This window comes from Procambarus clarkii, chromosome 11, assembly GCF_040958095.1.
Source record: "Procambarus clarkii isolate CNS0578487 chromosome 11, FALCON_Pclarkii_2.0, whole genome shotgun sequence".
Lineage (NCBI taxonomy): Eukaryota > Metazoa > Arthropoda > Malacostraca > Decapoda > Cambaridae > Procambarus > Procambarus clarkii.
This window is the reverse complement of record NC_091160.1, coordinates 50596628-50609127: the sequence shown is the minus strand read 5'-3', so window position 1 is coordinate 50609127 and position 12500 is coordinate 50596628. Positions and strand designations below refer to the sequence as shown.

General features: G+C 43.8%; 2 protein-coding genes across 2 annotated transcripts in view; both read left to right on the top strand.

Annotated features, from left to right (window-relative positions):
• The window catches only part of LOC138363734 (protein turtle homolog A-like), a 233167-nt gene that overhangs the window by 126529 nt on the left and 94138 nt on the right, over positions 1 to 12500 (top strand). The gene's annotated exons all lie outside the window — the stretch shown is intronic.
• The window catches only part of LOC138363400 (uncharacterized), a 29312-nt gene that overhangs the window by 8783 nt on the left and 8029 nt on the right, over positions 1 to 12500 (top strand). Inside the window, exons 3-4 of the mRNA XM_069322433.1 lie at positions 4566 to 4726; positions 7381 to 7519. Of these exons, the coding sequence (XP_069178534.1) occupies positions 4566 to 4726; positions 7381 to 7519 (300 nt within the window). The remainder of the gene's footprint in view (positions 1 to 4565; positions 4727 to 7380; positions 7520 to 12500) is intronic.

The following is a 12500-nucleotide window of genomic DNA, read 5'->3' as shown; positions in this document are numbered from 1 at the left end:
TCTGATATTATATCATTTCTCTCCAGGTGTTCTACCCATTTAGTTTTGATTAGCTTTTCCAATACTTTCACTATTACACTTGTCAATGATACAGGTCTATAATTGAGGGGGTCTTCCCTGCTGCCACTTTTGTAGATTGGAACTATGTTAGCCTGTTTCCACACGTCTGCTACTATTCCTGTACACAGGGATGTCTGAAAGATCAGGTGAAGTGGAATGCTGAGCTCAGATGCACATTCTCTCAGAACCCATGGTGAAACGCCATCGGGGCCAGCTGCTTTGTTCTTCCCGAGCTCCTTTAGCATATTTTCCACTTCATCTCTAGACACCTCTATCCGCTCTATGTTGTTCTCTGGAATTCTTATTGTGTCTGGTTCTCTGAAGATTTCATTTTGTACAAACACACTTTGGAACTTTTCATTTAATGTTTCACACATTTCCTTTTCATTTTCCGTGAATTTGTTGTTTATGAATTTGAAGAATAGGCCCGGTTCTGTTTTACATTTATCTGCTATCCCTTTTTCAAAATTTCTTTCTGCCTCTCTCCTTACTGCTGTATAGTTGTTTCTCGCATCTTTGTATCGCTGGTATGTTAGGGGGTTTGGCCTCTTCCTATACTGATTCCATTTTTGTGTCTTTTGGTCTCTTGCCCTCTCACAATTTCTGTCGAACCATTCCTGTTTTCTGGCCCTGCATCTCTGTTTTGGTATGAATGTTTGTGTGCCTTCCTCGTATAGTTTTAAAAATTTGGCATACATTTCATTTACTTCCCTACCTAGCAACAATTCTGTCCAATTACACTCATTAAAAAAATTTCGAAGTTCCCCATAGTTGCCTCTCCTTAAATCGAGTTTATCAACTGTTTCAATGTCCCCATTTTCTTCTAGATGATATCTTAAAGCATATTTAATGTCTAACAGGACGTGATCACTCTTTCCCAAGGGAGGAAGGTACTGTATGTCAAAAATCTCTTCTTCTTTCCTGGTGAATACTAGATCCAGTACTGACGGTACATCTCCTTCCCTCATTCTTGTGGCTTGCTTTATGTGTTGATACAAAAATGTCTCCAGAATGAGGTTCACAAATCTGCATGTGTGTGTGTGTGTGTGTGTGTGTGTGTGTGTGTGTGTGTGTGTGTGTATGTGTGTGTGTGTGTGTTTCTGTGTGTGTGTTTGTGTGTGTGTGTTTTACTACTTGTGTTTGCAGAATCGAGCTATTAGCTCTTGGACCAATCTATTTTTCCTCTATTATATTATTTAGAGCACTAAACTCTATTGCATTGCCAAAGTCAAATTTTTTGTATATATAACGTCACTGATGATGGTTTACTTTTCACGGGCCATCTTGAACCGTTCATCCTCTCTTCTTCCCTGTCTCTTCTGAATTCTGGTGAGCCCACTCATTTGAACTCTCGGACTCGCACCCTTTCCTGTCTTGATCTTTCTCTCTGCTCGTCGTCTCTTTACATGGATTGCATGTGGCAAGTTCTTGATGACCTCCATGGCAGTGACCTCTCCCCATCCTTGTTACCTTTTTCTCTTTTCACCCTCCCCTCTCCTTCCCTAGGTGGCAGTTTGCTAAGGCGGACTGGAACCTATTTACCCTCAGTGTTGCTCTCTCTGACCTCTCCCTTCTGCCTCTCCCTCGCACTCTCCTCGTTTTTCATGACACCATCTTCAACGCTGCCCTCCGCCCTATTCCTCGCTCTTCCTCTCGGGATCCACGGAAGTGCGTTCCCTGGTGGAATGCAGATTGTGTTCGGGCTGTCCGCTGTAAGCGTGCAGCCTGGAAGAGACTCCGCCGTCAGCAGACGGCCGATTCTTTTCTTTTCTTTCGGAAGGGGAGTGCGGTGGCCCGTAAGGCCATCCGTACGACTAAACGTGAATGTTGGATGTCTTATGTTTCCACCATTACGTCCGAAACTCCTCTGCCGCAAATCTGGAAGCGTATCTGTAAGATAGCGGGTAAGTTCGTTCCCGATGTCTCGCCAAATCTCACTTCTGTGATACTCTTGTGGCGGACCCGTTGCAGGTCGCTACCAAACTGGGCTCCCACTTTTCTTCTGTTAGCTCTGGTTCTCATCTTCCCCAATCTTTCCTTCTTCGTAAATCTGTCCTTGAATCTCGTCCTTTAGATTTCTGCACTCGTCTTCGACTTCCCTATAATGATCCCTTTCTCTCTCTCTGAGCTCCAGTCTGCCCTGGTCCTCTGCGGTAGCTTGTTCCTCGATAGAATTCTTGGTGACTCGGATAGTTTTGATATCTTTCGCCTTATGTGTTTATGTTCTCGTATTGGCATCCTTGGTGACATTTAGCGCCCTCTGATTATTCCGCACATATGATGGTGCTACATAGCCTTCCCGGCTTGGTGCCTTCTTTTGATAATTACTTACTTACCTTAAACGGGTTTAATCGTGAACAACATTTAAAAAGGTCAGGTTAAAGCAGCTGTTGAGGTAATGACATTGTCCTCGATCGGTTGCCGGCCCGGTTACCCGGCGTTGGTGGTACGCTCCTGGTTAGGTCGAAACCACTTCAGATATAACTCTGGTCAAGCGACGAGAATGACCCACTTGGATAGTTAGGTAGAACCATTCCAAATTTGACGTTGGGCGTGTCGCAGTGTGTGTGTGTCAGTGTCACAAAATTCTCCGTAACTTGTAAATAAGGTTGGCAAGAGATCTGGGACCATCGAACGAGCATGTGTGACCATTTTTTTTAAAGAGGAAAATGGCTTTATAAATTGTCATCCACACTAACGTGGAAATAAACATTCCATTCACCTGGGTTCAGGGGGACTCGAACCCTGGACCTCACTCGTGTGAGGCCCAAGCACTATAGCCTGAGCTATGAGCAGTCTTATTAAGGAAAGATTCCAGAAGTAACTACTGCTGCCAAACTGGAATTTACCAGAGAAAAGATTGCTTTGTTTTATATTTGTAAATCCGATCATGTTGTACGTGTGTGTGTGTGTTTTTGTGTGTGTATGTGTGTGTGTGTGTGTATGTGTGTGTGTGTGTGTATGTGTGTGTGTGTTTGTGTGTGTGTGTGTGTGTGTGTGTGTGTGTGTATGTGTGTGTGTGTGTGTATGTGTGTGTTATTTTGGACTCGCTTAATAGGTCCTGGCCAAGAGGAACACATATATATATTTGGTTTGAAAGTTGAGGAAATATCAAAAGGTCAAGATCAAGGCTGAAGAAAATATCAAAATTTCGTGAAACTTTTTATAGTTCATACAATGAAAATAAGTATTCATTTTACAATAAAACATGTGTGTTTTATAAACGTAATTAATAAATGAAAAAACCTCGGTTTTATAAACACCTGCATTCAACATTACCAGAACCCTGGGTCAGTGAGCACAGTACACACGCACACATATGCTCACTAAATACCTACTTTATTGTCCACAAACACATGATAAACACATGCCGGGGTTCATCCTGTGACTTAAACACCTGTGACACACAACACTGTATGCGACACAAACGCGTTAGGGGGAAAGATTATTACTCAACATGTGTGTCATCACCCAACAGGTGTTGGGGGATGACACAGGAACACCTGTACTGGCCCCTGGAGCACACTGTCCCTGACACTGTCTTCCTCCACCATTACCCGCTCTACATAGAGCAGGTTGTAGAGTATTGAGCGTGTTGTAGAGCAGTATACGTGTATACTGCTCTACAACACGTCAGAACTTCCATGTCTCAAGTTCCGGTATACCAAGCTCTATGGCCTACACATATGTAAGACCAAGCTCTATGGTCTACACATATTTAAGACCAAGCTCTATGGTCTACACATATGTAAGACGAAGCTCTATGGTCTACACATATGTAAGACCAAGCTCTATGGTCTACACATATGTAAGACCAAGCTCTATGGCCTACACATATGTAAGACGAAGCTCTATGGTCTACACATATGTAAGACCAAGCTCTATGGTCTACACATATGTAAGACCAAGCTCTATGGCCTACACATATGTAAGACCAAGCTCTATGGCCTACACATGTGTAAGACCAAGCTCTATGAACATTGTACTACATATTACGTTAACTGTCCCTCGTTCGAATCCTCCGTGAATGTGTGTATGTGATGTTGATCATCTGGTGTCTGATCATTCATAATCATCTGATCATTCATAATCATCTGATCATTCTGCTCTTGTTTTTTGGCATCATGACACTCTTGAATATTCTGTTCAGCCACTTGGACTGGTCGGCACAACGACAGCCTTGTTTCTTGCAGGGTCATCGCTCGATACCCGATTGTCCCAAGTGATTGGAGTACACCTGTTCCTTGATCCCGTTCACATACTGCACCTGCTTGCCCCCGATATCCCTTCAAAGCTCAGTACTCATAATTGCTGTGCATCTTGTTATCATGATGCATAATTATGCACAGCACAGCATAATTGCTGTGCCGTGCTGTGTTATCATCCTCATAATTGCTGTGCATTGAATATTCAACTGAATGAAAGTGCTGTAGAGCTAACCTGGTTGAGCGGTTTAATTGGCTCATTATCTATGCTGGTTATAATTCTCCGTATTGCTGGTGTAGGTCGTCCAGATCCAGTGCACAACTGCTCGGCGTATAATCTGACCGTGTCGGTGGTTAATGTGCGGTGTGTGGCTGGCTTTGACGGCGGCTTGCCCCAGACCTTCGTACTGGAGCTCTACGAGCCTCGCTCCAACCGCTTGCTGGCCAATGTTACCAATAAGGTGGGTATTGTGTTGATTTGTAGGGGGGAGGGGGATGGTGTGTGTGTGTGTGTGTGTGTGTGTGTGTGTGTGTGTGTGTGGGTGTGTGGTTGCGTGTGAGGGGTACTTTCAACTATGTACTTTATACATGGTGGGATTTTGTCTGGTCAAACAGGGCTTGTCACGATCAGTTAACCTCTTCAATGGTAATCTCTAATTCCTCCTCCAGTGTTGGTTTACTGCCGCCTCTCTGTTCAGGCCCTTGTCCCTACTCTGTTGTGAAGCCTTGCTGGGATCTATTGTCGGCTCTCTCTCTCTCTCTCTCTCTCTCTCTCTCTCTCTCTCTCTCTCTCTCTCTCTCTCTCTCTCTCTCTCTCTCTCTCTCTCTCTCACACACACACACACATAAATAATCAGAATTCTGATAAAGAAAGAGATCTAGGGGTGGTTCTAGATAGAAAACTATCACCTAAGGACCACATAAAGAATATTGTGCCAGGAGCCTATGCCACGCTTTCTAACTTCAGAATTGCTTTTAAATACATGGATGGCGATATACTAAAGAAATTGTTCACGACTTTTGTTAGGCCAAAGCTAGAATATGCAGCGGTTGTGTGGTGCCCATATCTTAAGAAGCATATCAACAAACTGGAAAAGGTGCAAAGACATGCTACTAAGTGGCTCCCAGAACTGAAGGGCAAGAGCTACGAGGAGGTTAGAGGCAATAAATATACCAAAACTAGAAGACAAAAGAAAAAGAGGTGATATGATCACTACTTACAAAATAGTAACATGAATTGATAAAATCGATAGGGAAGATTTCCTGAGACCTGGAACTCAGGTCTCAGGAAACAACAAGAGAACAAGAGGTCAAAGATTTCAACTAGCTAAACACAAATGCCGAAGAAATATAAGAAATTCACTTTCGCAAACAGAGTGGTAGACGGTTGGAACAAGTTAGGGGAGAAGGTGGTGGAGGCCAAGACCGTCAGTAGTTTCAATGCGTTATATGATAAAGAGTGCTGGGAAGACGGGACACCACGAGCGTAGCTCTCATCCTGTAACTACACTTAGGTAATTACACATACACACACTGAATTACAGGCAAGTGTCCCTAACTTGCATATCATGCAAGTTATTGGAGAAAATTGTGTCACAACTGGGAGAAGGAAGTCCTTCATGAAACGGACAGAGACAAAAGATCTAGGAGTTGTTATCACACCAAACCTGTCTCCTGAAGCCCACATCAAAAGAATAACGTCTGCAGCGTATGCGAGGCTGGCTAACATCAGAACTGCCTTCAGGAACCTGTGTAAGGAATCATTCAGAATCTTTTACACCACATATGTAAGACCAATCCTGGAGTATGCGGCCCCAGCATGGAGCCCGTACCTTGTCAAGCAAAAGGCGAAGCTTAAAAAAGTTCAGAGGTATGCCACTAGGCTAGTCCCAGAACTAAGAGGCATGAGTTACGAGGAAAGGCTGCGGGAAATGCACCTTACGGCACTGGAAGACAGAAGAGTAAGGGGGGACATGATCACTACCTTCAAACCTTCAAAAGAGGAATTTCCAGCGTAGATAAAGATAAACTATTCAACACTGGTGGGACGCGAACAAGGGGACACAGGTGGAAACTGAGTACCCAAATGAGCCACAGGGACGTTAGAAAGAACTTTTTCAGTGTCAGAGTAGTTAACAGGTGGAATGCATTAGGCAGAGATGTGGTGGAGGCTGACTCCATACACAGTTTCAAATGTAGATATGATAGAGCCCAGTAGGCTCAGGAATCTGTACATCAGTTGATGGACAGTTGAGAGGCGGGACCAAAGACTCAGAGCTCAACCTCCTGAAGCACACCTAGGTGAGTACACACGCACACGTTTCTTGTTCTTCCTGAACCTGTCTTCCCCTTTCCTCTATTTTATTACCGGTTCCTACACCGGTGTTTCCTCCTGATGTGACTGTGAAGCAGTTCGTTCTTTGTCTTTTTTCTTGTGTTGTTTTCATAGTGTCTCTCCGCTTCTCTTCTCACACTGAGGTATTCCTTCCTGGCCCTCGAGTATTCGCCTATTCTCTCTCTCTGGTGTTTTGTTAGTCATTTAGGGTCTCCACGCCCTTATACTTCTTGCTTTACCTCCTTAACATCTCTCATTATCTCATGGGGTATATCCTTGCCTTTCCTTTATATATTCCTCTGCTTCTGGAGCGGTGCAAGCTTGTCTGCACCTTTGTGATCCTTGTGGATGGTGTTGTTCATCATGTCTCGTGCTGCCTCTTACCTGAGTCATGTTCCTATGGTGTCTTTAATGGGAATTGTCTCAGTCAGGGGCCAGAGGCTACCCTAGGTCATGTGTGTGTGAATTGGGGGCGGTGAGGATGATTGTATTCATTGTATCCATTATGTTTGTATGTGTGTATGTGTGTGTGTGCGTATGTGTGTGTGTGTGTGTGTGTGTGTGTGTGTGTGTGTGTGTGTGTGTGTGTGTGTGTGGTGTGTGTGTGTGTGTGTGTGTGTGAACATAGCTCACGCGTACATGTGTCAACGATATTTATATCCCAAATCCATATGTGCGTGTTCCTGATCCCTATGTGTACATGTAGCAGAGCCGTGTGTACAATCACGGACGGACGTGTGTGCGCGCTCTACTGACGGTGTGTGTGTGTGTGTGTTTCAGGTGCCGACGTTCGCGGTGCCGGGGCTGGCGTCAGGAGTGGCCTTCATGGGCGTGATCTACTCCACCAACGAGAAGGGCAGAGGAGAGATGGTGTCCCTGCAGGTGTACACGGTCAAGGACATGCCTGAGAGGCCCTTAGGTGAGTCCCTGTTAGACCCTTAGGTGAGTCCCTATTAGACCCTTAGGTGAGTCCCTATTAGACCCTTAGGTGAGTCCCTATTAGACCCTTAGGTGAGTCCCTATTAGACCCTTAGGTGAGTCCCTATTAGACCCTTAGGTGAGTCCCTATTAGACCCTTAGGTGAGTCCCTATTAGACCCTTAGGTGAGTCCCTATTAGACCCTTAAGTGAGTCCCTATTAGAGAGACCCTTAGGTGAGTCCCTATTAGACCCTTAGGTGAGTCCATATTAGAGAGACCCTTAGGTGAGTTCCTATTATTGAAACCCTTAGGTGAGTCCCTATTAGACCCTTAGGTGAGTCCCTATTATTGAGACCCTTAGGTGAGTCCCTATTAGACCCTTAGGTGAGTCCCTATTATTGAGACCCTTAGGTGAGTCCCTATTAGACCCTTAGGTGAGTCCCTATTAGTGAGATCCTTAGGTGAGTCCATATTAGACCCTTAGGTGAGTCCCTATTAGTGAGACCCTTAGGTGAGTCCATATTAGACCCTTAGGTGAGTCCCTATTAGACCCTTAGGTGAGTCCCTATTAGTGAGACCCTTAGGTGAGTCCATATTAGACCCTTAGGCGAGTCCCTATTAGTGAGACCCTTATGTGAGTCCATATTAGAGAGACCCTTAGGTGAGTCCCTATTAGACCCTTAGGTGAGTCCCTATTATTGAGACCCTTAGGTGAGTCCCTATTAGACCCTTAGGTGAGTCCCTATTAGTGAGACCCTTAGGTGAGTCCATATTAGACCCTTAGGTGAGTCCCTATTAGTGAGACCCTTAGGTGAGTTCCTATTATTGAGACCCTTAGGTGAGTCCCTATTATTGAGACCCTTAGGTGAGTCCCTATTATTGAGACCCTTAGGTGAGTCCCTATTATTGAGACCCTTAGGTGAGTCCCTGTTAGGGAGGCCCTTAGGTGAGTCCATTATCATAAGGGGGAGGGGGGGGACCTTGCACACATGCACTAGGGCGTCGACCACAGGTGTGTAGGGGGGGAGGGGTCAAGCACATCTGACTGGCATCCCCAGAGGCAGGGTGTGTGTGTATATATATATATGTGCGCCTGCGTGTATATATATATATATATATATATATATATATATATATATATATATATATATATATATATATATATATATATATTATTAAATATGACCGAAAAAGTAAGATTAATAATTCTAACACGAATTTTCTCAATCTTTCGTACATTACGCTTCACTGTTGGAGGTAAATCAAAAATCACTTCTCCAAAATTCATTTTTATTTCTAGTCTGACGCGACACGGGCGCGTTTCGTAAAACTTATTACATTTTCAAAGACTTCACAAATACACAACTGATTAGAACGTATCTCTGATTTTATATCTACATTTGAGTGAGGTGGTAAGGGTGATGTGGCATTAACACAAGACAGAACAGGAGCCAGATACCCACACCCACGTACAGACTGGCAAAGCGACTCAACGGCCTGCTGACTCCTTATGTTCCTTGCGCCTTCAGCCTGAAGTCTCCAAAGGAATTTGTGGACTTACTGCGGGGCACACGGGCCACAGGGATAAGAGCCTCGTTGGACGTAGAATCGCTGTTTACCAACGTACCTGTGGACGAGACAATCGGAATGATAGCCGACAGAGTGTATCGTGATCCAGCCTGTACTCCTCTTGACATGCCAGAAAGTATTCTGAGGAAACTACTCCAAGCTTGTACTAAAGAGGCACCCTTCTTGAGCCCGGATGGGCACATGTATAAGCAAGTAGATGGGGTCGCCATGGGTTCTCCCCTAGGTGTCCTGTTTGCAAACTTCTACATGGGTACCATCGAGCAAAAAGTCTTAGTCGACATGAACTTGAAACCGGCCATATACTGCAGGTATGTTGACGACATTTTTACACAGGTACCTGATGTCAGACATCTGCAGAAGCTGAAGGAGGCATTTGAGCATAGTTCCGTGCTGCGTTTCACTTACGAGACGGAAAAGGATGGGAAGCTGCCTTTCCTAGATGTAACAGTCATGGAAAAGGGCGGAGGTTTCCACACTGCAGTCTACACTAAGGAAACAAACATAGGAATGTGCCTAAATGCCAACAGCGACTGCCCTGACAGGTACAAGAGGAGTGTTGTTAACGCATACGTCGACCGTGCTCTCAGCCACAGCTCAGAATGGAAGCAAGTCGACGAAGAACTCTGTAGGGTAAGGCAGGTCCTAGTCAATAACGGCTTCTCCAATGGTTTCATCGAAGACATCATAAGAAGGAAAGTGAAAAGCCATGCAACCTCTGAAGAGACAACTAACACAACACCTATACCCCCTATTAGACTATTTTACAGGAACTTCTTTTCCACAGCTCATAAAACGGAGGAAAGGGTCCTGAAAGATATTGTTAATAGAAACGTTATCCCTACAGACAAAAATCAGAGGATACAACTGACGATTTACTATAAAACCAGAAAAACGGCCAGCCTACTCATGAGAAACTCTCCAGACACAAAACAGAACGCTTTAAAAGAGACTAATGTCGTCTATGCCTTCAAATGCCCACTTGGGGACTGTAAGCTCCAAAAAACCCAGTATATAGGCAAGACAACAACATCTCTTTCTAGGCGTTTAACGATGCATAAGCAACAGGGCTCCATTAAGGAACATATAATCTCTTCCCATAACCAAACCATCGCCAGAGAAATCCTAGTAAACAACACAAAAATCATCGATAGATACAGCGATAGCAGGCGGCTTGACGTTTGCGAGGCACTACACATCAAGAAGTCAACACCAGCAATCAACAGCCAATTATTGCACAACTATATTCTACCCACCTCAAGACTCCGCTCCAATATAGAAGCATCAAGAAATATGGACCAATAGGCTTTCTACAAACACTTCTATTCAATACCCATTGTTTCTGTTCTGTCTTGTGTTGATACTTTTAATACCCTATTAATATCCCCTCCTGTTCTGTCTTGTGTTAATGCCACATCACCCTTACCACCTTACTCAAATGTAGATATAAAATCAGAGATACGTTCTAATCAGTTGTGTATTTGTGAAGTCTTTGAAAATGTAATAAGTTTTACGAAACGCGCCCGTGTCGCGTCAGACTAGAAATAAAAATGAATTTTGGAGAAGTGATTTTTGATTTACCTCCAACAGTGAAGCGTAATGTACGAAAGATTGAGAAAATTCGTGTTAGAATTATTAATCTTACTTTTTCGGTCATATTTAATAATATATGTCTACAGGAAAGACTGCTACCAAAATATACTAATATATATATATATATATATATATATATATATATATATATATATATATATATATATATATATATATATATATATATATATATATATTCATACCTGCCTCATCACCAAGTCCATTTGAGATGTCGGTTATAGAGGATTTGCAATCGGAAAACTGTGTTATGGGAGACCGTGTGTGTGCTGTATTTTCATTCACCTGCAGGTTTGTTTGTTAAACACATTCAACACACATTTTTTTATCAACAAAGTTTTGACTTTGTCGATACGTTTTTCTTGAATATATAACACACACACACACATACACACACACACACACACATACACACACACACACACACACACACATACACATACACACACACACACACACACACACATACACATACACACACACACACATACACACACAAACACACACACACACACACACACACACACACACACACACACACACACACACACACACACACACACATACACATACACATACACACACACACACACACACACACACACACACACACACACACACACACACACACACACACACACACACATACACACACACAAATGAATCGGAGGGTATCGATTCATTTCTCTCAATGTTTGCGGACGATGCTAAAATTATGAGAAGGATTAAAACAGAAGAGGACTGTTTGAGGCTTCAAGAAGACCTAGACAAGCTGAAGGAATGGTCGAACAAATGGTTGTTAGAGTTTAACCCAACCAAATGTAATGTAATGAAGATAGGTGTAGGGAGCAGGAGGCCAGATACAAGGTATCATCTGGGAGAGGAAATTCTTCAGGAGTCAGAGAAGGAAAAAGACTTGGGGGTTGATATCACGCCAGACCTGTCTCCTGCAGCACATATCAAGCGGATAACATCAGCGGCATATGCCAGGCTGGCCAACATACGAACGGCATTCAGAAACTTGTGTAAAGAATCATTCAGAACTTTGTATACCACATATGTCAGGCCAATCCTGGAGTATGCAGCCCCAGCATGGAGTCCATATCTAGTCAAGGATAAGACTAAACTGGAAAAGGTTCAAAGGTTTGCCACCAGACTAGTACCCGAGCTGAGAGGTATGAGCTACGAGGAGAGACTACGGGAATTAAACCTCACTTCGCTGGAAGACAGAAGAGTTAGGGGGGACATGATCACCACATTCAAGATTCTGAAGGGGATTGTTAGGGTAGATAAAGACAGTCTATTTAACACAAGGGGAACACGCACAAGGGGACACAGGTGGAAACTGAGTGCCCAAATGAGCCACAGAGATATTAGAAAGAACTTTTTTAGTGTCAGAGTGGTTGACAAATGGAATGCATTAGGAAGTGATGTGGTGGAGGCTGACTCCATACACAGTTTCAAGTGTAGATATGACAGAGCCCGATAGGCTCATGAATCTGTACACCTGTTGATTGACGGTTGAGAGGCGGGACCAAAGAGCCAGAGCTCAACCCCCGCAAACACAACTAGGTGAGTACAACTAGGTGAGTACACACACACACACGCACATACACATACACACACACACACACACACACACACACACACACACACACACACACACACATATACACACACACACACACACACACATACACACACACACACCACACACACACACACACACACCACACATACACACACACACACACACACACACACACACACACACACACAACAC